General features: G+C 40.4%; 1 protein-coding gene across 1 annotated transcript in view; it reads left to right on the forward strand.

Annotated features, from left to right (window-relative positions):
• Nucleotides 1–3357: 3357 nt before the first annotated feature.
• LOC138173634 (ena/VASP-like protein) overlaps nucleotides 3358–25622 on the forward strand; it is a 285460-nt gene continuing 263195 nt past the window's right edge. Inside the window, exon 1 of the mRNA XM_069103681.1 lies at nucleotides 3358–3673. Within this exon, the coding sequence (XP_068959782.1) occupies nucleotides 3669–3673 (5 nt within the window). The 5' untranslated portion in view covers nucleotides 3358–3668. The remainder of the gene's footprint in view (nucleotides 3674–25622) is intronic.

Raw genomic sequence — 25622 nt, forward strand, 5'->3', positions numbered from 1 at the left:
ATAAGCCTATAGATAGATAGAAAGATAGATTTTAAATAAAGGCACCACATACACCAAAATATTTATAGCAAAGCTTTTTGTAGAAACAAAGTAGATACCAACTGATTGAGGAATGGCTAAACTTGTGTTATAGGAATCTGATGAAATAGCAAGGTGCCATAAGAAATAATTAATATGACGAATACAGAAAAAACCAAAAGATTTATAAGAACTGATGGAAAGTGAAATAGGAAAAATCAGAAGAATAGTATGCACAATGACTGAAACAATGTATATGGAAAGAGCAGATACTTAAAAGTAATACTAGCAGAGTGTGCTTCTCAGAGTGTTTTGGTGGCTCAGCAGCCTCAGGTCATAGCATCTTTGAAAAGAGGCTACCATGAAGATCTTTATGAAAACCCTGGCAGGAAAAACTCTCTTTTTGGAGGTAGAAAATAGTAACATTATTGTGAATATGAAAGGCAAAATCCAGGGAGGAAAGGATATTCCTCCTAATCAGCAAAGGTTTATATTTGTAGATAAGCATATGGAAGATAGTTACTACCTCTCTGACTACAACATCCAGAAGGAATCCACCCCTCATCTGGTCCTCACTTAAGGGTGACTATCAATCGCTGATTTTATTATGAAAAGAGTAATAGTATTGTTTTTTACTCATAGTCCTTTGATTTCTTAATATTTAGCTTTGAAATTTCCAGGTTCTGAATCTGATAACTGAATCTGAACTAAAATTAACAAAGGATTTTGTTGCACATTGAAAAAAAATAGGACAATAGCAAAACAAGTGAAACAATCCTGTGAAAATATAATGAAAAATCTTGACCTCAAAGAAGATCTATGAGAAAGCATCTCTCCACCTTCTTTGCAGATATGGATATATATATATGTATATGTACAATATCAGCCATCTTCAATATATTAGTTAGTTTTGCTGAATTTAGGTAGCTGAAAGAAATATTCAGTGCTCATGACTAGGCCATACCAATATAATAAAAATGACAATACCACCAAAATTAATTTACCCTTTTAATACTGTACCAATCAAATTGCCAAAGGAATACTAAAATGATAACATTTATTTGGGAAAAAACAAAAGATCTATAATTTCAAGGGAAATGATGAAAAGAAGTAGGGATGAAGCAGGAATAGCACTTCCCAACCTCAAACTATTACCTAGGGGGAAAAAAATCCTTATCTGATTAAAAAAAAACTTCTGGAAATCAGTTTGGAAGAAGTTAGGCTTAGATGAACATCTTATACCATATTCCACAATACATTCTAAATGGAAACATAATCTTAATATTAAAGGTCATATTACAAACCACCCTATGGTTTCACCTCACACCCTACAAACTGGCAAAATTGTCACACACAATAAAGGCAAGAGTCAATGTTGGAGGAGATGTGGAATGATAGGCATTATAAATGAACTTTTCTTTGAGGTGCAGCTACCCTCAAAAGTGCCTGGCACATAGTAGGTGCTTAATGAATATTTACTTACTGATTGACAAAAGTAGAGTCCAAGCCTATTTTTCTGCCACCCCCACCTGCTTTTTACCCCATCCAGAAATCCTTGCAAAGTTAACTTACAGGCCTCTAGGTCTTCTTACTTAATGAAGACCTACTCCAATTCCCTTTGCACTTTACTAAGAGTGATGGGCAATAGTCCACAATCCCTAGACTTCACTTTTTTTTTCATAGCCAGCTCTATGGTCATTCCCCCTTCATGAAACATCTTAATCTCAGGAAATGTTAGGAGATACAGGAACAATAAATCAATCAACACCCCTCTAATAGATAAGATTTCACCTTACCTTGCCCAGAACCAGTTACTTTACAGACATTTACAATCGTGCCATCTCTCTTGATGTACAGTCTTACATTTCCATGGACAACTAGATGTCTCATAACCATCTGATGTCCAAAACCCAGCTGGGTATCTGCTCCTCCCCAAGTCCTGCCCTCTTCCTCACTTTCCTGTTACCCTCAAGAGCGCCACGATCCTCCCAGTCACGCAAGCTGCCAACCTGGATGTCCTCACACTCAACCCCGTTGGACATATCTCCCCTGTAGACTCCATCTGTGTGTTTTCCCTACCTCAAGTCCCTCCCCAATCCAGTCCACCCCACACTCAGCCGGCAAAAAGATCTTCCTAAAGCACAGGTCTATTTTAACCCCCATTCGTTAAATTCAGTGACTCTCTATTGCTTCCGGGATTAAATATAAAATCCTCTTTTTGACTTTTTTAAAGTCCTCAAAACCTGGCTGCGTCCTTTCCAGTCTTCTTAAATTCTTCTCTCCTCCATTTACTCCATGATCCAGTGACTCTGCCCTTCCTGTTGTTCCGCGCACTTAACTCTGCAAATCCCAAGTCCCCATCTTTTCACTAGCTGTCCTTCATCCCGGGAATATTTTTCCTCCTCACCTCCACTAAGCTTTCCTGGCTTCCCCAAAGACTCAACTCTAATCCCACCTTCTGCAAGGAAAACATTTCCCACGCCAGCTAATGCTGTGTCCCTCTGACATAACTCCCACTCACATTGCATATTGTCTCCCCAATTGGAAATGTGAACTCCTTGAGGGCAGGAAGGTATCTTTGCCTTTCTTTGGTTGGGTTTTCTTAGTGAGAGCAAAAACAGAAAAAAAGTCTTGATACCATTAATTTTTTAAAAATTTAAACATTGTTTTTCTCATATTTACCAGATACTTTTAAGGTTTATATTTTGGTTTTTTAGATTATACATATTAGTACAGTAGTGCATGTATGTATATGTTATAAATAAATATATATATATAGGGGTGCATTCTCAAAAACGTTTTACTGATAAGGTATCAAAAAAGTTTGGAAATCAATGGAGCAGATCCTTGACATTGTGTGTTCTCTCATTTCAAGGTCCCCTCCAGCTCTCACATTTTGATTCCAAAGCCTTGATGTTCCTTGAATATATGCATAACAACTCGTTACCTGGGCTCTGTACATCCGGGGAGCAGGGTAGATAGAGCTCCCCGGTCCCTACTTACCCACTCAGCCTTTAAAGCACCCTTTAACCTAACTCCAGTCGAGCCATGTGTGACCGTGTCCTTATAGTATCAGCGAGCCTGGGACCTGGGCGTGCCCCACTTTCTTCCCTGGCCTTCTCCACGGCCTTCAGTTCTGGGGCCTCTTCCCTCTCAGTCCCCCTCTCCTCGGGTCCCGACTCGAGGAGTGGCTTTTGTGTGCTTTTCTTCTGCCCTAGGGAGTGTCCCACCTATCCTCCCCGTGAGGCCCGGGAGCGCCTTGTTCAGAACCCAGAGAGGGGAGGAGGGAGTGGGGAGGAGACACCCACGCGCGCGCTCATAGGAAAATGGCAGGGACCGAGCCACGGTTGTCAGCGGCTGGAACCTGTGGCCACAGCTAGCAGCCTGGGGTCCCTCCCCCAGCCCCAAATCAGCCAAAGGACCCCCGCCCCCACGCCACCCGCGCCCGCGATGAGCCATCAGCGTCCTTCCAAATCCAGCCAAACGCCGAGTCGCAGCCACACTACGCTTGGGGCCGGCTCCCTGACTAAAGCCCCCCATCAGCCCAGGTTCTCCTCCCTCCTCCCTCCAACCCCCCGTAGCTGCAGCTGCCAATTGGGACGCCCCCACCAGCGCCTTCACGCCACACGCAGCCGGCTCTCCGGGAAAAAATGAGGTGAGCTCGTTCAACCAGGTGAGGGTCATTCTGGGTGGGGGCGGAATGCCTGGAACCTGGGTGCAGGGCAGGGGGGCTCGCTCCTGCACCCCAGCCCCAGGCTCGCCGCGCTCTGCGGAGTCTAAGCGGACCCAGATCCAGAGCTGGGCCCGGGCTGGGTCCGGGAGGAGTCTGACACATGTGGCTGTGTTTGGCAGGGGCCCGGTAGGGGGGAGGCTGCGAGGAGGAGCTACGGCTCGTGGCCCCACCCCCCGCCCCGCCCGCAGCGTACGTCTGTCCAGAGCTGGCTGACTTCCAGCAGGGAGCTGGCCTGGCCTGGTCCAGCTCTGCCCAGCGCTGGGGGGGCCTCCCTGGGTGAGGTGAGGCAGGGCAGCTGCCCCTTCTCCCTGCCCCTCCCGGGGATGGTGGTGGTGGTGATGGTGTGGGAAGATGCTCTGGCATGTTCTCACTATTGGCACAGGTTGGGGTTGGGGTGGGGGTGGGTGGGTCTGTCACACCTGGAGGTGGGAATGTTTCTGGCAGTTCTGACTGCCACGACCTAGAGCCACATGACAGCTGATGTCATCGCTTTCTGCCATTTGACCATGAAGGAAGGGCAGACGGCCATCCGGGGGCCCTCTCTGAAGCTGTCTCTCTCCGTGATCTTGCGTTCTTCCCTTCCCCTTCCCCGTCTCCCCGTCTACTGGGATTTCTGATTATCTTTTCCCCCATATTTCTCTGTTCGTATCACTGTGGTTGTGTTTCTGCTGCTTTATGTCTTCTGTAGCAATACGTGAGTCTCCTTCAGTGGTTTTCGCTGGTCTCTCTCAGTGTCTGTGCCTCTGTATGCTGATCTCTCTCTCCCCTTCCATGTGTACTGTCTCTCTGTCCCTGTCCCTGACTTCAGTCTGTGCCCATCACTGATTCTCTGTCTCTGTGCCTCTCGAGGTCTCTGTTCTCCGTGTATATGTTTGCGTCTGTGTGTGTTGATCTCTACATAGTTCCTCTGTCTCTCTACCTCTATGTGAATGTGTATTTTTATGAAGATATTTCTGTCTGTGTACCTGTGTTTCTTTGTCTGTATCTGTGTATATGTGTCTCTCTAGGTGAGTCTGACTCTGTTAGTATCTCTGTGATGCCTTACTCTTTCTCTCACCCTGCCTTTTGGAAGGATATATGAATTGGAAGGGACCCTATCAGGCAACAATATAGTGCAATTCATAACTGAAGAATAATCCCCTGGACAAAATACCAGACAAGAGGTCAACCATGGCCTTTGCCTGAAGACCTCTAGGTAGGAGGTACACATTCCACTTTTGAATACTTCTAATTGTTGGGAAGTTTTTCCTTATATCAAAACTAAATTAGTATCTTTTTTAACCTCTAGCCATTGCTACGTCTCCCTCACACCTCTCTCTTCCCCCCAATTAAAAATGGAGAACGGGTGGGGAGCGGGAGAAACGTTACAGCAAACAAGCATCTTTGGAGCAAAACAAATCCACACAAAGGCCATGTCCAAAAAAAAACTGTATATCTCTTTTTTCTTTGAGTCCATCTCAGAAGGTAGGCAACATGCTCCATCATAATCTGGAGATATGGTTTGTCATTGCCTTGAGCATCATTTTAAGGCTTTCAAATCTGTTCTCCTGGTTCCATTCACTTCACCTGCACCAATTTATACAAACTAGGATTCTGATATGTTTTTACACCAAACTGTATGTGTGTACACTCCTTTTTCTGGTTCAGATAAGAGTGAGGTTCACCGGGTGCCTATTCCTCTCCACCTCTTCCTCTATGCTTGTACACTCTTTGTTTGCACCTCAATTCTGAGAAATAGAAAGCTCTACCCCTTCCTCCTTTCTAAACTACTGTGTTCCTTTAACTCTCTTTTCTCCTTGTCCTCTCCAAACTCTCAGAGCAGAACTGATTCATGCCTTGTTCTTTGTCCTCTGTTTTCCTTGTTTACTATCTTCAAAATCTTTTGAAAACATTAAGGTTCTGAAGGAACATGTTTCTTCTCCCCCATTAGGACATGACCATTACATCATCATACAGATTCAAGCACATATTCTAATAAATGTACTTTTCCAGATTTCTCTGGATTCTCATATATGTATTTCAAAGGTCCTACTCAGCTTTGGTCTTTTCATGATAAATACTTGAAAATCCTCTATTTCATGAAAGGACTCCCTCCCCATCACCCCTAATCCCATAGAATTATACTCATTTTGGTTAGGGTTAAGTTATTCTTGATTGTAAGACGACATCATTTGACTTTTGGAATATTGTATTCAAATATTTTCTCTTATTTTTAGTAGAAATTGCCAGGTCTTGTGTGATTATGGTTGCAGTTCTTTGATAGGTAAACTTCTGGATCCCTGTGGTATTTTTTGGTTGTTAATGTTGGAGCTGCGGATATTGCCTCTGACATTCCTGGACTTTTCCTTTGGAGGTTTCCTTTAGGAAGTGATTGGCAGATTTTTTTCTACCTTTGCTTTGTTCTCTATTAGATCTGGCCAGTTTTCATTTGTGCCTTCTTGAAATACAGGATGCCCCAAAAGTCCAAATGTAATCTTAAGCCTTAATAGCTTTTATTATATATTATAATCTAGTAATAATAGCTTATATTATACATTATAACCCTATAGATCACATAGTATACAGGATTTTTTTCTTAAAAAAACTAGTGGTTTTCAGGGAATCCACTGATTTTTAAATTATCTTTCCTTGTCTTGTTTTTCAGGTCAATTGTTTTCTCATATCAGATATCTTAAATTTTCTTCTGTGTTTCCAATCATTAACTTTGTTCTAATATATTTTTGCTCCCTCATGAAGTCATTGATTTCTATCTGGCTTATTCTAGTTTTCAGGGATTTTATTTCTTGGGTAAGGTTTACCACTTCCTCTTCTAAGCTATTTATTATCCTTCCAACTCTTTCCAACAAAGCTTTTATTTCATTTATCCCTTGCTTTATTTCTTCAAGATAATCAAGTCTTTGTGAAATGTCCTTTTTTCCCCCCTTTAAGTCTATGCTTAAGTTGTTATGGAATTTCTCCTTCTAGGTTGGATTTTTGAACGTCACTAGAACTGCAAGAATTTTTTTTACACTGGTCAGTGTCTTCCTTGGTTTACTTATCCCTCCAGTTTAGATTCCTGTGCCAGGGTCATGTGCTGCCCCCTGCTATGTTTTTTGTTTGTTTTCTTGACTGACTGACCTCACACCAGCTTTTTTTGTGAATAGTTATTTTTTCCAATTCATATAAAGATAACTTTCAACATTCCTTTTTTAAAGATTTTAAGTTCCAAATTTTCCTCCATCTCTTCTCTATCCCCTCCCCAAGATGTCAAGCAATCTAATATAGGTCATACACATGTAATCATGTTAAACATATTTCTACATTAGTCATGTTGTGCAAAAGAAACAAAACAAAAGGGGAAAACCATTAAAACAAACCAAAAAGTGAAAATAGTATACTTCAATCTGCATTCAAACTCCATAGTTCTTTCTATGGATAGCATTTTCCATCATGAGTCTTTTGGAATTCTCTTGGATCATTGTATAGCTGAGAAGAGCTAAGTTTATAGTTGATCATTGCACAATGCTGCTGTTACTGTGTACAATGTTCTCCTGATTCTGTTCACTTTACTCAGCATCAGTTCATGTAAGTCTTTCCAGTTTTTTCTGAAGTCTGCCTGCACATAATTTCTTATAGCACAATAGTATTCCATTACATTCATATACCACGACTTGTTCAGCCATTCCCCAATTGATGGGCATCCCCTCAATTTCCAAGTCTTTGCCACTACAAAAAGAGCTTCTATAAATATTTTTGTACTTGTAGATCCTTTCCCCTTTTTAATGATCTCTTTGGGATACAGATCTACTACTGGTATTGCTAGATCAAAGGATATGCACAGTTTTACAGCCTTTTGGATATAGTTCCAAATTGCTCTCCAGAATGATTGGATCAGTTCATAGCTCCACCAACAATGTATTAGTATTCCAATTTTCCCATGACTTTTCCAGCATTTCTAATTTTTCTTTTCTGTTATATTAGCCAATCTTATTGGTGCAAAGTGACACCTCAGAGTTGTTTTAATGTGTATTTCTCTAATCAATGGTGATTTAGAGCATTTTTCCATATGACTAAGGATAGTTTTGATTTCTTTGAAAACTACCTGTTCATTTCCTGTGACCATTATCAATTGGAGAATGACTTGTATTCTTATAAATTTAACTCAGTTCTTTATATATTTGAGAAATTAGACTATTAACAGAGGTATTTGCTATAAAAATTGCTTTTCAACTTTCTGCTTTCCTTCTAATCTTGATTGCATTTGTTTTGGTTGTGCAAAAACTTTTTTAATTAAATGTAATCAAAATTATCCATTTTGCATTTCATAATTCTCTCTCTCTTGTTTGATCATAAATTCTTCCCTTCTCCATAGCTGACCAGTGAACTATTCTTTGCTCTCCTAATTCTCTTAAGGTATCACCCTTTATGTCTAAATCATGTACCCATTTTGACCTTGTCTTGGTATACAGTATGAGATGTTGGTCTAGGCCTAGTTCCTGCCATACCATTTACCAGTTTTCCCAGCAGTTTTTGTCAAATGGTGAGTTGTTATCCCAGAAGCTGGAGTCTGGGTTTACCAGACAGTAGATTACTGTAGTCATTGACTTCTGTGTCTTGTGTACCTAATCTATTCCACTGATCCACCAGTCTATTTCTTAGTCAGTACAAAATCATTTTCATTATTGCTGCTTTATAATATAGTTTTAGTTCTGGTTTGTCTAGGCCACCTTTCTCTGCATTTTTTTCTCGTTAATTCCCTTGATATTCTTGACCTTTTGTTCTTCCAGATGAATTTTGGTATTATTTTTTGCTACTTCTAGAAAATAATGTTTTTGGTAGTTCGATGGTGTGGCACTGAATAATTAAATTAATTTAGGTAGAATTGCCATTTTTATTATTTTAACTCAGCTTACCTATGAGCAATTGATATTTTTTTCAATTGTTGAGGTCTGAATTTATTTGGGTGAAAAGTGTTTTGTAATTGGGTTCATGCAGTTCTTGAGTTTGTCTTAGTAGGCTTGCTATGTTTTTAGTGGTGTGGATGGTTCTGTTTCATCTTGCCTTATGGAAGCTAGGTTCCTGCCCTGACCTGTGCCACAACACAATTTCATTGTTCAGCCCTTCATGCATCTTTGAGGTTGAAAGTGCTAGACCTTCAGGGCCCTCTGTGGCATCTCAGAACAGAGTGTAAGGACCTCAGAAAGCCATGATATCCTGGCTGTCTCAGAGGTTGCCAATCTGAGGGGCTTTACAGATCCTGGCTCTGGATTTTGTTTTATTATATGTTTTCTCCCAATTACATGTTAAAACAATTTTTTAAATATTTGGATTTTTATTCTTCCTTCTCTCCCCCATCCCTGATCAGATATAGGTTATGCATTTGCAATAATGAAAACATTTACATATTAGTCATTTTGTACAAGAAGACTTGAATAAAAGAAAAAATGAAAGTGGAAAATAGCATGCTTCAGACTACATTCAAATAATATCAATTATTTCTCTGGAAGCAGATAGTAAGTTCATCATTAGGCCTTTGAGATTGCCTTAGATCATTGTATTGCTGAGACTAGCAAAGTCATTTATAATTCTTCATCCAACAATATTCCTGTTACTGTGTATAAGGTCCTCCTGGTTCTGGTCATTTAATTTTTATCAGTTCATGTAAGTCTTTCCAGGTTTTTCTGAAATCATTCTGCTTGTCATTTCTTATAGCACGATAAGATTCCATTATATCATATACCACAGCTTTTTTAGCTGCCCCCAATTGATAGGCATCCCTTTCATTTCCAATTTTTGTACAAATAGGTCTTTCCCCACCCCTCAACTCTTTTTTATCTCTTTTGGATATAGACCTAGCAGTGGTATTGGTGGATCAAAGGATATGCACAGTAGATGTAGTTCCAAATTGTTTTCCAGAATGAATGGATGAGTTCACAACTCTACCAGCAGTGCATTAGTGTCTCGGTTTTCGCACATCCCCTCCAACATCCATCATTTTCCCTTTTTTGTCAAATTAGCCAACATGATAGGTGTAAAGTGGTATCTCAGAGTTGTTTTAATTTGCATTTCTCTAATCAATAGTGATTTACAACATTTTTTCATATGACTATAGATAGCTTTGATTTCTTTGTATGAAGACGCCTGCTCATATCCTGTGATCATTTATCAGCTGATGAATGACTTGTATTTTTATAAATTAGATTCAGTTCTCTATATATTTGAGAAATGAGACCTTTATCAGAAACACTGATTGATAAGATTCTTTCCCCGTTTTCTGCTTTCCTTATAATTAATTAATTGATATTTAGTTTTCAACAGTCATTTCTACAAGATTTCAAGTTCCAGATTTTCTCCCCATCTCTCTCCTCCCCCCCCACCCCAAGATGGCATGCATTCTGATTATCCCTTCCCTCAGTCTGCCCTCCCTTCTAACCCCTCCCATCCCCTTCCCTTCTATTTTTCTGTAGGGTAAGATAGATTTCTATACCCCATTGTCTACATGTCTTATTTCCCAGTTGTATGTAAAAACAATTTTTAACAATTCATTTTTGAAATTTTGAGTTTCAAATTCTCTCCCTTCATCTCTTCCCACCCACCCTCATTGAGAAAGCAAGCAATTCAGTATAGGTTATACATGTGTAGTTATGGAAAACACTTCCAAAACATGTTGTAAAAGACTAAACTATATTTTCCTCTATCCTATCCCATCCCCCATTTATTTTATTTTCTCCTTTTATCCTATCCTTTTTCCTTTTTTTACTTTATTTTCTCTTATTTTTTTTCATTTTTCAAATGCTTTATTACCATCTGATTTACATCATTCATTTCTGCCAGATTTTGAGTTGCAAATTTTCTCCCCATTTTTCCCCTACCCACTGCCCCAAAATAGCAGTCCCACAGGATAACCCCTCCTCCAATCTGCTCTCTCCCATATCTTCTCCCATACCCCTTTCAACTTTTCCAGTAGGGCATGGTGGATCTTTATGCCCCAGTGCCTGTATGTCTTATTTCCCAATTACATGTAAAATAGTATTAATAATAGTGTATATATACATATATATTTTTTTAAACATTTGATTTTAAAACTTTGAATTCCAAACTCATTCCCTTCCTCCCTTGTCACCCACCCTTACTGGGAAGATAAGCAGTTCAGTATAGGTTGTACACGTGTAGCTAATTCACAACATTAACATAGTAGATATATTGTAAAAGACTGACTATATTTCCCTCCCTCCTATCCCACCTCCCACTTGTTCTATTCTCTACTTTGATCCCATCCCATTTCAAAAGTGTGTGCTTCCAACTTCCCTCCCCCCCAGCCTTCCCTCCTTTCCATCCTCCCCCCTCTCTTTCCCTTCCCCCCTACTCTCCTGTAGGGTGAGATACCCTATTTAGTGTGTATGTCATTCTCTCCCCGAGCCAAATTCAATGATAATAAGGTTGACCCACTCCCTTTTGCCTTCCTATTCTCCCCCTCCATTGTAACCATTTTCCCTTGCCTCTTCTAAATGAGATAGTTTACCCCATTCTGTCTCTCCCCATCTCCTGTCATTATAATCTTCTCTCATCTTTTAATTTCACCTTTTAAGTATCATCCCTTCCTATTAAATTGCTCCTGTGCCATCTATCTATGTTTACCTGTATACATATATAAACATTCACATACGTATTTATATGCCCATATACCCTCCAATATAGACACACACACATCTATACACACATATATATTTCTATTCCCCTCAACTATTTTCATACTGAGAAAAGTTTCATCAGTTACAATTATTGTTTTTCCATATAGGAATGTTAATAGTTCGACTTTGATAAGTTCCTTATGATTTCTTTTCCCTATTTGCCTTCTCAAGCTTCTCTTGCTTCTTGTATCTGAATGTCAAATTTTCTATTCAACTCTGGTTTTTTCAGCAAGAATGCTTGAAAGCCCTCTATTCCACTGAAAGACCATATTTTCCCCTGAAACACAATACTCAGTTTTGCTGGGTAGGTGATTCTTGGTTTTAATCCCAGCTCCTTTGACCTCCGGAATATCATATTCCAAGCCCTTCAATCCCTCAGTGTAGAAGCTGCCAGATCCTGGGTTAGCTGATTGTGTTTCCACAATATTCAAATTGTTTCTTCCTGGCTGCTTGTAATATTCTCTCCTTGATCTGGGAATTTCAGAACCTGGCTATAATATTCTTAGGAGTTTTCTTTTAGGGATCTTTTACAGGAGGTGATCAGTGGATTCTTTCAACCTCTAGTTTGCCCTCTGGTTCTAAAACATCAGGGCAATTTTCCTTGAGAATTTCTTGGAGGATGATTTCTAGGTTCTTTCTTTGATTATAGCTTTCAGGCAGTCCAATAATTTTTAAATTATCTCTCCTGAATCTATTTTCCAGGTCAGTGGTTTTTCCCATGAGGTATTTCAAATTGCCTTCCATTCTTTCATTTGTTTGGATGTGTTTAACAGCATCTTGATTTCTCATAAAGTCATTAGCTTCCATTTGCTCCAGTCTAATCCTGAAAGAATGATTCTCCTTATTGAGCATTTGAGATTCTTTTTCCATCTGGCAAATTTGGCTTTTTAAGACATTCTTCTCCTCATTGCTTTTTTGCCATTTGAGTTAGTCTATTTTTTAAGGTATGGTTTTCCTCCGTCAGGCTGTTGACTTTCATTTTGTAATTTTCTTGCATTGTTCTCATTTCTCTTCCCAATTTTTCCTCCACTTCTCTTATCTGCTTCTTAACATGCTCTATGGCCTGTAACCAGCTTGTATTTTCCTTTGAAGCTTTTGGTGAAGGAGTTCTGACTTCACTTTTTTCCTTCTGTTCCATGCTTTGATCCTTTTTGTCCCCAAAATAGGAGTCTAATGTTGGATTCTTCTGTTTGCTTTGCTTCCTTTTCCTCATATTGCCCCTCAGTCACTTGACCCCTGGGCTTTTTGCCACAGTAGGACTCAGCTACCAGACAGGGGAGCTTCATACCAAATCCTGGGGTTTTCTCAGCTGATGGAGGTATTAGTTGGGTGCCCTCTCTGAAGCCTCCACATGCTCTGGCAAGCTGGTCACACACCCCAGGACCTCCACCCTAGACCGCAATCCAGATCCAAGCAGGTTAAAGCAAGAGCGATTACCCCTCAGACTGGTCACTTGGTGCCCCTACAGTCTGCAGGCCAGGAGCTGAATCTGCCACATGGCTGCAGCTGTGCCACAGCCCTCAGTGGCTTCTCCCCCTGGGGGCAAAAGCTGATGCACTCCCAACTACTGGGTCCCAAAGTCCACATTGCACTGACCTCTCACTTTGTCCTTAGCATCTATGCGTTGATAATTCTGGACCACCACAGCTGCTGGTAATCTGGAGTCCCTCCAGTGGGCCACTGGTCAGGCCTGCCCTGGGGCTAAAACCTTGGTGTGGAGCTGGGCTCGGCTCCCAGAGCGCTGTGCTGGCTGATTCCTGCCTGCCTGCCAGGCTGTCTTCAGCATGAGGTTTTCTTCTCTGTGTCATTTTGTGGGTTCTGTAGCTCCAAAGTTTGTTCAGAGTCCACTTTTACATGGATTGGAGGTGGTGAGAGCCAAAGCCACACGGAGGTCCTGTTTCTACTCTGCCATCTTGACTTTGCCTCCAAAATCCTGATCCTATCCTTTTTAAAAAGTGCTTACTTCTGACTACCCCCTCCCCCAATCTGCCATCCCTTCTATCATTCCCCCTTCCTCTTATGCCCTTTCCCTTTACTTTCCTGTAAGGTAAGATACCCAGTTGAGTGCATATGTTATTCCTTCCTTAAGCCAAATCTGATGAGAGTAAAGTTTACTCATTCCCTCTCATCTCCCCCTCTTTCTTTCCATTATGAAACCTTTTCCTTTCCTTTTTTATGTGAGATAATCTACTCCATTCTATCTCTCCCTTTTTCTTTCTCCCAATATATTCCTCTCTCAACCCTTAATTTTATTTTTTTGATATCATCCCTTCATATTCAACTCACCCTGTGCCATCTATCTATCTATCTATCTGTCTTAATAATGAGAAAGGTCTCATGAGTTACAAATATCATCTTTCTATTTAGGAATGTAAACAGTTCAACTTTAATAAGTTCCTTATGATTTCTCTTTCTTATTTATCTTTCCATGCTTCTCTTGATTCTTGTATTTGAAAGTCAGATTTTCTGTTTAGCTCTGATCTTTTCATCAAGAATGCTTGAAAGTCCTCTATTTCATTGAATATCCATTTTTCCCCCGAAGTATTATACTTAGTTTTTTTGGGTAGATGATTCATAGTTTTAATCCTAGCTCCTCTGACTTCAGGAATATCATATTCCAAGCCCTCTGATCCCTTAACATAGAAGCTGCTAGACCTTGTGTTATCCTCAGTATTGTATTTCCACAATACTCGACTTGTTTCTTTCAGTCTGCTTGTAATATTTTCTCCTTGACCTGAGAACTCTAGAATTTGGCTACAAAATCCCTAGGAGTTTTTCTTTTGGAATATCTTTCAAGAGATAATTGATTGATTCTTTAAATTTCTATTTTACCCTCTGGTTATAGACTATCAGGACAGTTTTCCTTAATAATTTCTGGGAAGATAATGTCTAGGGTTTTTTTTTTACTGTGACTTTTAGGTAGTTCAATAATTTTTAAATTATCTCTCCTGTATCTATTTTTAGGTCAGTGGTTTTTCCAATGAAATATTTCACATTGTCTTCTATTTTTTATTCTTTTAGTTCTGTTTTATAATTTCTTGATTTCTCATACAGTCATTATATTCCATTTGCTCAATTCTAATTTTGAAGGAATTATTTTCTTCAGTGAGCTTTTGGAGCTCCTTTTCTATTTGGCCAATTCTGTTTTTACGACATTTTTCTCCTCATTGACTTTTTGGACCACAATTGACATTTGGGTTAATCTATTTTTTAAGGTGTTATTTTCTTCAGTATTTTTGAGGTCTCCTTTAGTAAGCTGTTGACTTGTTTTTCATGATTTTCTTTCATCACTTTCCTTTCTCTTCCCAATTTTTCCACTGCTTCTCTTACTTGATTTTCAAATTCCTTTTTGAGCTCTTCCATGGCCTGCAACCAATTCATATTTTTCTTGGAGGTTTTTGATGTAGGAGCTTTAACTTTGTTATCTTCTTCTGGTTTTATGTTTTGATCTTTTTTTGTTTCCAAAGTAAGATTCTATAGTCTGATTTTTTTTTACAGTGTTTGCACATCTTCCCAACCAAATACTTGACATTCTAATACTTTGTCAAGGTAGGACTCTGCTTCCAGTGGGGGTGGGAGGTGGGATGGATGTACTGTCCCAGGCTTCAGGGACTTTGTATCAGCTGCTCCATCTCTCCCCACCCCCATCTGTGGGCTCAGAGCTCCAGAAGAAGCCTCTGATGCTGCTGCTACCACCACCACCCTGGGGCTGGAGCCAGACTGTGCTGCTCTTTCACCCAGTTCCCCAAAGTTTTCCCACTGATCTTCCATGCTGTCTTTGGTGCTTATGGTTTGAGAAGTGTGTAAATTGACACAGCTGCCAGTGATTCAGTCCCCTGAAGCCTGCTCTGTCCATGTCTGTGCTGGTGTGGTCCATGACAGAATGCGTTCTGCTCCCAGCCCAGTGTGATAGACCCTTCCTGTTAGCCTTCCAGGCTGTCTTGGACTGGAAATGTGTTTCATTCTGTCATCTTGTGGGTTCTATAGCTTTATAATTTGTTTAGAGTCTTTTTCATAGGTGTTTGGAGAGGTTTGGGGGAGAGCTCAAGCAAGTCCCTGCTTTTACTCTGACATCTTGGCTCTGCCCCCTGTACTTACAATTTTGGTTGCATTGGCTTTGTTTATGCAAGACCTTTTAATTTTATGCAATCAAAGATATCTATTTTACATTTCGTAATGCTGTCTCTTGCTTGGTCCTAAATTCTTTTCTTACCCATATATCTGACAGATAAGCTATTCCATGCCCTCCTAATTTGCTTATGGGATCATCCTTTATGTGTAAATTATGTTCCCATTTTGACCTTCTTCCCACACATACACACTCCTTGAAAGAACCTAAGTACTTCTCACCATTCTGAAGCTTTCTAACATGCAGGCACAAACGTGTGTCTCTAGTTTCTCTCTGCCTCCCCAACAGGCTATTGGTATGTTTTCTAGTACTGGTTCTGGCTTTCTTAGTATGACCTTTTCCTATCACCCATGGACTTTTTGTACAATTCTGAGATGGAAGAAAACATTTCTTATAGTTTCTCATATGATTTGTTAACCATTATTCAGTTTGGTGTAGATATTTTTTTCTAGGGTTTTTCCTAGAATAGGTCTATGGGAGGTAGCCGGTCATCATGGCCAGAAGTCCAACTCAGCATCTTCTTACTAACTCTCTAGTCATCTTGGCTTTCATCTCTCTATTAGCCACTTTTGTTTTGTTTCTTCTTATCCAAAAGTCATTTCCCTTTGTAGAGAAAACAAAAGAAAATAAGAGGTAAACATTTCAACCTTCTCTGTCTTTTCTGTCCAAATACTATCCCTTTGATCCTCCTCCTTTACTCAATGTAGCTTTGAGAGCAAAATAGCAATAGCAGCAACAACCCATTTTTGTTACTCTTAGGTTTCCTCACTAGCCTCAGCTTATTTTTAATTTTGGCACTCGTGACAGGATTGGTACAGGAATATACCAAACTTTCATATTTATATTCTGTTACACTCATGGTTTCCAGGTTTAAAACAAGCATGATGTTTTTGTTTTTAAAGCCAAGTTTATCAATGAGTTCCATGGGCATATTTGTTAATCCCTTTACACATTTCCCCCATCTTCCAGTTCATCATAATTGTTTTTCTTTGTGTTTTCAGAATTTAATTCTTGAGAATGTTCTAGCTCCTCTTGGCCTTACTCTCCTTGTTGAACTTTACCCCATGAGATGCTAGCTCTCTTTTCACAGGACCCATTGGAATCTTCTATTCCCAATTCTATGTTATGTGTCATTCATTAATTCATTCATTCAAAAAGCATTTATTGAGCCTGTGCTTAATAAATGTGCCAGGCATTTGCTAAGTACTGGTTCATATTTTTCCTTCTTTGTCACAATTTCTAAGATAAAGAAATGGAACAATCTCTTCCCTTCAAGGTTCCTATCATTTCTACCCCAACAACCAATTCCTTAAAGTCAGTGAGACTCAGATCCAAAATACAAGTTCCTCCTTTTTTGGTTCCTGTACCTTTTAAAGAATGAAATTATAATTAAGAAAATCATAAAGTGATCAGCTGCTCTTGTGTGGTAGAGAAGACCAGCAAATGTCCATAGCATTGAAGTCCCCCATCGCTACTATAATATGTGTGTGTGCCAAGATCAGGATTTGTTCCTGAACTCCTCATCCAGAATTCTTTTTCTAAGTCTTCTGTAACATATGCCTATGACAATTATCATTTAAGTGTCTTCCTCTAGTGATCTAGTGATCTTTTCCCCAATTGCTCTCTACTCTACCTCTCTTCCTCTGATTCCTGGATTTCTTTACATGACTATAAATGCAGGGGTGCTATGGTACAGGGAAAAGAGAGCAGGATTTGGTGTCAGAGGATGTGGGTTCCAATTATGACTCTCCTACTTAAGTAACTGTGTAATCTTGGACACATCCCTAACCTCTCTGGGTTTCAATGTCCTTCACTATAAAATGAAGGGGTTAGATGGAATGGCTTCTCAGGTCCTTCCTAGCTTAAACTATTATACTGCTGTTTGTAACCATCCTCTTCCTTTGAATATTGTTCCAGAATCATATTCCAGACACATCTCATCCCACAAAATCTCAATGACGTCTATAATGTTGAATTTATTCCTTGTATTAGGGTCTCTGCTTCACCTTCCTTCCTTATCCATTCTTTGTTCATTTGTGTCTTTCTCTACTGTTTTTGTTGTGTCTTTCTGCTCTTTCTCTCTCTCTATTTCTTCTGCGCCTGGCTCTGTGTGTTTGTCTCTCTCTTCTCTGTGTCTCTGTTTTTCAAGTCATCTTGGTTTTCTGTCTGTGTATTTCTCTCTTTATCTCCCTATCTTTGTGTCTTTTGCTCTCTCCCTCTATATCTCTCTCTATGTTTCCATGCATATGTCATGCTCCACTTGGTGGATGTCCTAGGAGACACCTGAAGGGCTGCCTTAGCAAAAGAAGCCCATGGCAGGGTTGTTTCCTGCTTTCGGAAAGCCTGAAGAAAAGGAGGTTTTCAGTTAATTGATTGATTGATTGATTAACCATCAATGGAGCATAGTATATAATTTAGACACCATATGAATCTATCCTGAGCTATGAAGTGATTTCATCAGAGGATCACTCAGTACTCACGTTCTTGCTGTCCCTAGCTGTAAGATAAGCATTTCTCGCCAAAGTGCTCACCACCATCTCTTTCTCTTCCTAAAACCCTGAGCTGTCAAGTCCTGAGGCCAGAGTGAGTGCTGGGATTCAATATTGATCTAGAGATATGAGGAAAATAAGGAATATTATTCTGTATTATGAGAATTATAGAAATATCTATGTGGTCTTAGGCCCCCACCCATATTTGTTTAGGAAATGTCCATCTATCTAATTTATTTTCTATATTCACATTATACTGGCAATCCATACCAGGGCCATATACATTGTATTAAAAAATAAGTAAGACATTTGTTAAGATCTATTTCATGATATGCTCAGCCTAATTGCCTCCCAACTATCCCTTCAACCACCTCCACCATTCTCAGGACAAAGGGAAGAGGGGATCAGGGGAAGGAGTTATGTGTTTGTAGCACCCTAAAACCAATTCTACAAACAATTAAGAGAAAAGGAGGGAGAGGGGGAATTGACAAGTGTCTGGATTCAGCTTCCCAGCTTGCTCTCACCAGCAACTGAGATCTCCTGGTAACTGCTGGTCCATCCCCATTCCATCCCAACTTTTAAGTTCTTACCACCCCAGTATTTTGGAGCTCTTTCCCTCAGCTATTGCGGTTCTCCAGGACTATCCATGCTCAACCTTCTCTTCATTGTTTTTTTGTTTGCTTTTTGTTTTTTGATTTTTGGAAGAGGGGAGGGCAGAGCGATTGGGGTTAAGTGACTTGCCCAAAGTCACATGGCTGACATGGTTAAGTGTCTGAGGCTGAATTTGAATTCAGGTCCTCCTGACTCCAGGGCCAGTGCTCTATTCACTGTACCACCTAGCTGCCCCCCTTGTCTTCATTGTACCTCAGCTATAAATGACCAGTGGTTGCAGGTTGCCTGTCCCACTGAGAGCTCTCAACATCAGCTTCTCTCCTCCTGGCTGTATGAAAGGAAATGAATGGAGTTTGAATGAGAAGACTGGTGGGCTGGAAGGCTTTCCCAAAGGCAAAGTCAGTGGCTGATAAGCAGGATGACAGTCAACTTGCACATTCATATTAAAAATCTCCCCCATCTCCCACCTAGTCATGCAATTTCACCCCTGCCCTGAATCTACTCAGCTACTTCCTGCTTTTAATATCCTGCTGACTTAGTTTCCCTAGTCACATCTCTCATGTTCTCTCAGACTCCCAGAAAGATGAAATGCACCATAGACTTTGCTCAATCTCTCTCATCTCTTTCTCACTGTATCTTTCTCTGTGTGTTTTTCTATTTATTTTATGTCTTCCTCTGGGTGTTTCTCTTTCCTTTTGGCTATATTTCTTTCTTCCTCTTCTCCATCTCTACTCTCTATCTTCCTCTCTATCTCCCCAGATCTCTGTGTGCTTCTATATTTCTTCCTATGCATGTCTCTCTCCTGTGTGCATCTGTCTTTCTTTTTTTCTCTGCCTCTGTATTTCTCTGTGGTTTTTCTTTGTATATAAGAAATGGTTGTGTATCTCTTTGTCTCTCTGGGTCTGTATGTATCTTTCTTTATGTCTCTTCACATGTCTCTGTCTGTCTCTATATGTACATCTGCCTTTCTTGCCTTATCCCCCTTGCATGGTCTAATGGTCACATGGCTAGTAAATGTCTACATAAATTTTAGCTATGTAATCATAGTACATTGATATGTCTATGAATGCTGGCTCTGCATGGAGTCTGAATAGAATATTCTGGGAAACAGATTCATCCTTGGTACTTTGTCTCTGTCTGTCTTCCCTGCTCCCTTAAGATAAATGAAAAATGGTGCCTATTTTTGCAAGGACTGTTTGAATATTATGTCTAGTAGAAACTGGGAGAAATCTCTGTCATGATCGGAGAATATTAATTGCTGCCCTTGTGAAAGTTGTGATATGAAATCAGAAGCTTTCTGATTCCTTCAGTGTGGTATAAAGGGTCTGGATTCAGGGGAGACCTGGACTTGAGTCTTGTTCCAGACACCTGTAAGCTGTGTCACCCTTGGCAAGTCACTTAACTTTATGAGTCTGCATTTACTTATCTATAAAGAAGGAATAAAACCTATGGTAATTTCTAGGGTTCTTGTGAGGATCAAATAATATTATATATGTATAAAGTATTTATAAAACTTAAAACTCTATATAATTGATTTTTTTTTTGCTTTTTGGAGAGCAATTGGGATTAAGTGACTTGCCCAAGGTCACATGGCTAGCTTTTGTGTTAAGTGTCTAAGGCTGGATCTGAATCCAGGTTCTCCCGACTCTAGGGCCGGTGCTCTATTCACTACAACATCTAGCCTCCCTGGGTGTAATTGATTTTCAAACTTTTAAAATTGTATACCTTTATCAGTAAAAAAAAAATGTTTTTTGAAATGCACCCCAAGTATCTGTACATTTATTTGTAAATTACACACATATACTACCATATTAATAATCATTTACATTGTAAAACATAAACATTTGAAAGATGAGATAAAATGAACTAATATTTGATTGTGAAGGACATAAGGAACTATTGGAGTTTATTGGGGAGGAGAGTAGAGAAGCCTTTGCTTTAGGAATATCTATTTGTCCATTATGAGAACAGATTGGAATATAAAGAGACTTGGGTCAAGGCAATTAGAAGGCTATTGCAGTAGTCCAGGCAAGTGGTGATATGGGTCTGAACTAGGCTGGTGGCTGTGTGAATAGAAGGAAAGGAATATTTGTGAGAGGTGTTATATAGGGAGAGCCAACAGGACCCAGCAACTGACTGCTTATGAAGAGGGAGAGGGAGTGAGGGATCATGGGTGGCATGGAAGTTTTGTATCTGAGTGGCTGGAAGAAACAGTGATGTATGAAAGAGGAGGACGTTAAGGGCAAAATCATGTACTTAGACACGTGGTTCTGATCTCTACCCATCCATGGCTGCTTATCCTGTGCAACTCATTCTGACCCACCAAATGTGAAAAGAGAGAGTTTTTACTCACCAGTCACCGTCTAGGAATATAGAAGCTGCCACAAGCTGCCTTCCCCTGCCACCAAGTGATCTGAGAGGAGGGAATAAAGGGGACGGGGGGAGAAGAGCATAGAATTTTATCTGTGCATCTTCTAGAAAAGGTACTTGAGTCACAAAATGATAAGTGCCTGGAGGTGCCATGCTTCAATCAGAAAGGAAGAGGTTAGGTGCTCCTACAACCATTGGAGGCCAGGGACTAAGAGAAATAGCAGGCAATGAAAGGAGGCTGGGATTGTTGGGGAGATAAATCCCTCTATTGACTTAATCTTATGGAAAGGATGTAACCCATGTTCCCATGCTACCTTTGGACACCCCTTGGTGTCATGCTATAGTCCACTGAAATGCATCCCCCCTCATACACACACATATGAATTATGGAAACAGCTGTTCAATACAAACATTAGCAATTATGATTATTACAATGGATTCTTCCATTGTAATTCCAATGTGTAGGTTACTATGTATGTATATCTGTATGTGTACATATATATAGAATACTCTGAGGGATGAATTAATTTTAGGAAAGATTCCTTAGCTCCCTTGTACATAATTAACTCCAATGTACAGCTGTTTGCTCAGGTTAATACCATAAAACACTACTTTGGATGCAGATGGTTTTCGCTTTCTCCCTTCTGTTTCCTTAATTGTTTTTTTTTTAATGACAATTTTCTTATGACAGGTCCCTTGAGAATACATTACTTAATTTTTTGATCAACAAGAACGTAATTCATTTTATTTCCTCCATCTCCCCACCCCCTACACACACACACAAAACACACACACACACACACACACACACACACTTTGGGAACAAATATACAAAAAATAGAGCTATAGAAATGAAGAGATTCTAGTACTTAATGGAAATACAGTCTTTCCTCCATTGGAAAAGAAGCAATTTTGAAGTGTCCCTGATGGTTTGTGGAAGCAGCTTTTTTGTGAGAGTCTCTAGACTAATGCTTATGATGATGACAGTGATCTCCCCGTCAGTATTTCCAGGGTTTATCATAGTACCTAGAACATAGTAAGCACTTAATAAATGCTCACTGACTGACAAGTGAATCACTCTGATCCTCCTGGAGCATGAAAACATCTCATCAGTTGGGATGTTCCCTGAATGACATTTACAAATGTACTTTGGTTCAACAATGAAAAGAATGTTCCCTCTCCTCCCTCTGCACAGTTTTGGTTTTCAACTCTAGGATGGAAAACTAAACCACCAATCATCCTTCTAGTCTGGCAGATTAAGTGGCACGATCCCCCTTCATCAATGAGTGCCTTAGCTGTTGTATCTCCATAAGTGACTTTTTTTTTTTTTTTGCCAAGAAACCCATTTATATAAGCAAAACAGAAGCTCTCCCTTTGGGAGAGAGGTAGGTTGGCTCAACAGAGAGAGCTCCAGATTTTACCTAAAGAGAAATGCCCCAAAGTCTCTAGGGTAACAAGCTGGGCATAGGGACAGAATAGATTTGGCCATTTCCTCTCATGTCACCTTCTTCCCTGTCTCATTCTCCCTTCAGCATCCTGAAGTGACGCTTGGTGTCATCCATATTCTATCTTAGGCCACGAGGTGGCACCATAGTATACAGAATGCTGGACCTGGAGTCAGGAAGACTCAAAGTTCAAATCTAGCTTTCAGACACTTACTAGCTCTGTGACCCTGGGCAAGTCACTTAATCCTGTTTGCCTCTGTTTCCTCATCTGTAAAATGAACTGGAGAAGGAAATGGCAAACCACTCCGGAATCTTTGTCAAAAAAAACCCCAAATGGGGTCACAAAGAGTCAGACATGACTGAATTAACAATATTCTATCTCAAGGCTGTAAGCCAGAGGCACCCAAAGTTAACAATAGAAACTGAAGAGACTCAAGAGATTCCAAAGAGACTGAAAAAACTCGAATATCCTGGCACTCTCCTCTCTCCAGCTCTCACCAACTCCACCCTGCCCCTCGCAGGCATGGGGCAATAAGAGAAGAGTCCCAACACAATTGCCTTTAATGGTGCCATAAGAAGGACCTCGGTCTCGCTATGTGAAAGATACATTCAGCAAAATGAACTGGACAGTTGGAACATATTGATGCTAGAGAGTATAGTGCTAGAAGGAAATTGTAGTCCAGCCACCCCTCTCAGAAAGCAAAGAAACCCAGAAAAGGGAAGGACTCATCTTGAAGACAGTAAATGGCAGAGACAAGATTAGAAAAGAGACCCCCTGTGGCTAAGCACAAGTTCTTTTCACTATACTACAATCATTCAAACCAAATAAATATAAACCAAAATTTGAACCCAGATTCCCTGTCTCCAGAGACAATATTCTTGCCACTATGCCATATCACAGTTGTAGAGGGTCCTAGGGCCCAGAGAGCCCCCTCCCAGCCGAATTCATCCTGAGAGAAGCCTGGCCTCAAAGGGGAGGGAGAACCTGACGTTTGTGTCTCAGGTTCTGTCCCCACTCCACAGTAAAACTCTGAGGAAATCTCCAAAGCAAAGCTCAGCTGTGGCTTAGGTCTAAGATCTCTCCAAAATTGGAGGGACAGGATTCTGTCTGGGAAGCATACTCAGTGCCCAACATAGCTATCAGGTACAGGACCACCTACTAAATCACATCCCTGCTAAGAGTGCTGAAAATGTAAGAAGACACAGGTACACGCCCAAAGAAATGCAGAAGACATAAGGTGTGCAAATGGCTCTTTCTTCTTATTATCCTCCCTCCAGAAGGGAATAAAGCTTTCTGAGACCTCCTCAACAGACCCACTCGGGCTGGGCAGTTGCCACACATTCCATCTCCTGGCCCTGGGGCAGGATATTTTTTAGTCCTTCAGTTACTATATCCTTCCCGCAGTGCTCATCTCTCCTTTGAGAAAAACTGGAGGGGCAGCTCAGTGGCATAGTAAATAGAGCATCAGCCCTAGAGTCAGGAGGGTGTGAGTTCAGATCCAGCCTCAGATGCTTACTAGCTGTGTGACTTCTGGCAAGTCACTTAACCCCAATTGCCTCACCTCCCCCTGCCCCCAAAAGAGAAAAGGATTCAAGAATTCTTGAAATTTCACACTGATGGGGAAATTACTAAGGCTGATATCTAGGTACCTAGGATGTACAGCAGATAGATAGTGTTGGATTCGATTCAGGAAGACCCTAGTTCAGATTCTGCCTCAGGTACTCACTTCACTGTGTGACCCTGAGCAAATCACCGCGTTTCTTGTTTCCTCAACTATGATGTGAGGATAATAATAGTACCTACCTCAAAGGGTTGTTGTGAAGATTAAATGAGGTATTTGAAAAGTGCTTTGCAAAATTGTAAAGTGTTTTATAATCATCCCTTAAAATCTGGGGTCTGAGAAAGAAACAAAAAAGCCAAAGAAGACAATCAGGGAGAAATTGAGAAGGTGGGAGTCGTTGCCGTTTGTCATGTTCCTACATCAAGGGATCCCTGTCCATAGAGAAGTGACCGTTTTCTTCAGAAGAGGGGAGCAATGGCTTCACTTCTGCTCCCTTGGAGTCCAGGGATACCCTTGGTATGTACTCAGCTAACCTCAGATTTATAGTGGGAGCAGAAAATCATCTGTTCTCTATCTGTGGAGAGCAGGATAATGGAAATGAAGCCCCAAAGCCTGGAGCAGGATGATAAGATGTTCACTTCTGCTCTGTTTGGGAATGTTAAGTGCTTATATCTTGACCACACATGGACTGGATGTTTTCTCAGAGGGGATCCTCAATGCCCAAGACCTCTGAGACAGAATGGTCTAATAGAAAGAGCACTGAATTTGGACTGGAAAACCTCAGCTCAGATCTGGCTGAGTATGGTGAGGCAGATAGGTAGCTCCATAGATAGATTACTGAGCCTAGAGTCAGGAAGACCTGAGTTCAAATCTATTCTCAGAAACTATCTGTGTGACCCTGGGCAAGTCACTTAACCTGTTTACCTTAATCCACTAGAGAAGGAAATGGCAAACCACTACAGTGTCTTTGCCAAGAAAAACCACATTAACCAATACAACCTAGGATTGTATCCATGCCACAATATGACATTAGAGTAGGACTTTGGTAAAAAAAAAAAATTTAAGTAGTATTAATAATAGTAAGTTTAACAAATCAGGCTACAGACACTTACTAGCTGTGAGACCCTGGGCAAGTCACTTAACCATGTTTGCCTCAGTTTCCTCATCTGTAAAGTGAGTTGGAGAAAGAAATGGCAAACCACTCCAGTATCTTTGTCAAGAAAACCCCAGATGGGGTCACAAAGAGTTGGACAGACTGAAAAATCTTTGAACAACAACAAAATAATGTAGTAAACTAAGAAAGAAATTGATTTGTTGATTGAGAGATTTAGATACAAATATAAGAAAGACAGTTCCTGTCCTCAAGAAGCTTACAACGTAATGGGAAACAATACACAATAGGAAAATGAAAACTTGGGCTGGGGGAAGGGATGACATTGGGATGACATCTCCCATGTGGGAGATCTTTGGTCTGGGCTCCCTCCTTTAAAGAAGATTTTGCACCTCATGATTCCACTGTTTAGTCAGAGGTGCAGAGGTACTGATGAGATGCAAGTATCGAAGCTGATTCAATCTTGCAAGATAATGAAATATA

This window comes from Petaurus breviceps, unplaced genomic scaffold, assembly GCF_028583685.1.
Source record: "Petaurus breviceps papuanus isolate PSGF00001 unplaced genomic scaffold, PetGlider_PUasm1.0 63, whole genome shotgun sequence".
NCBI classification, from domain to species: domain Eukaryota; kingdom Metazoa; phylum Chordata; class Mammalia; order Diprotodontia; family Petauridae; genus Petaurus; species Petaurus breviceps.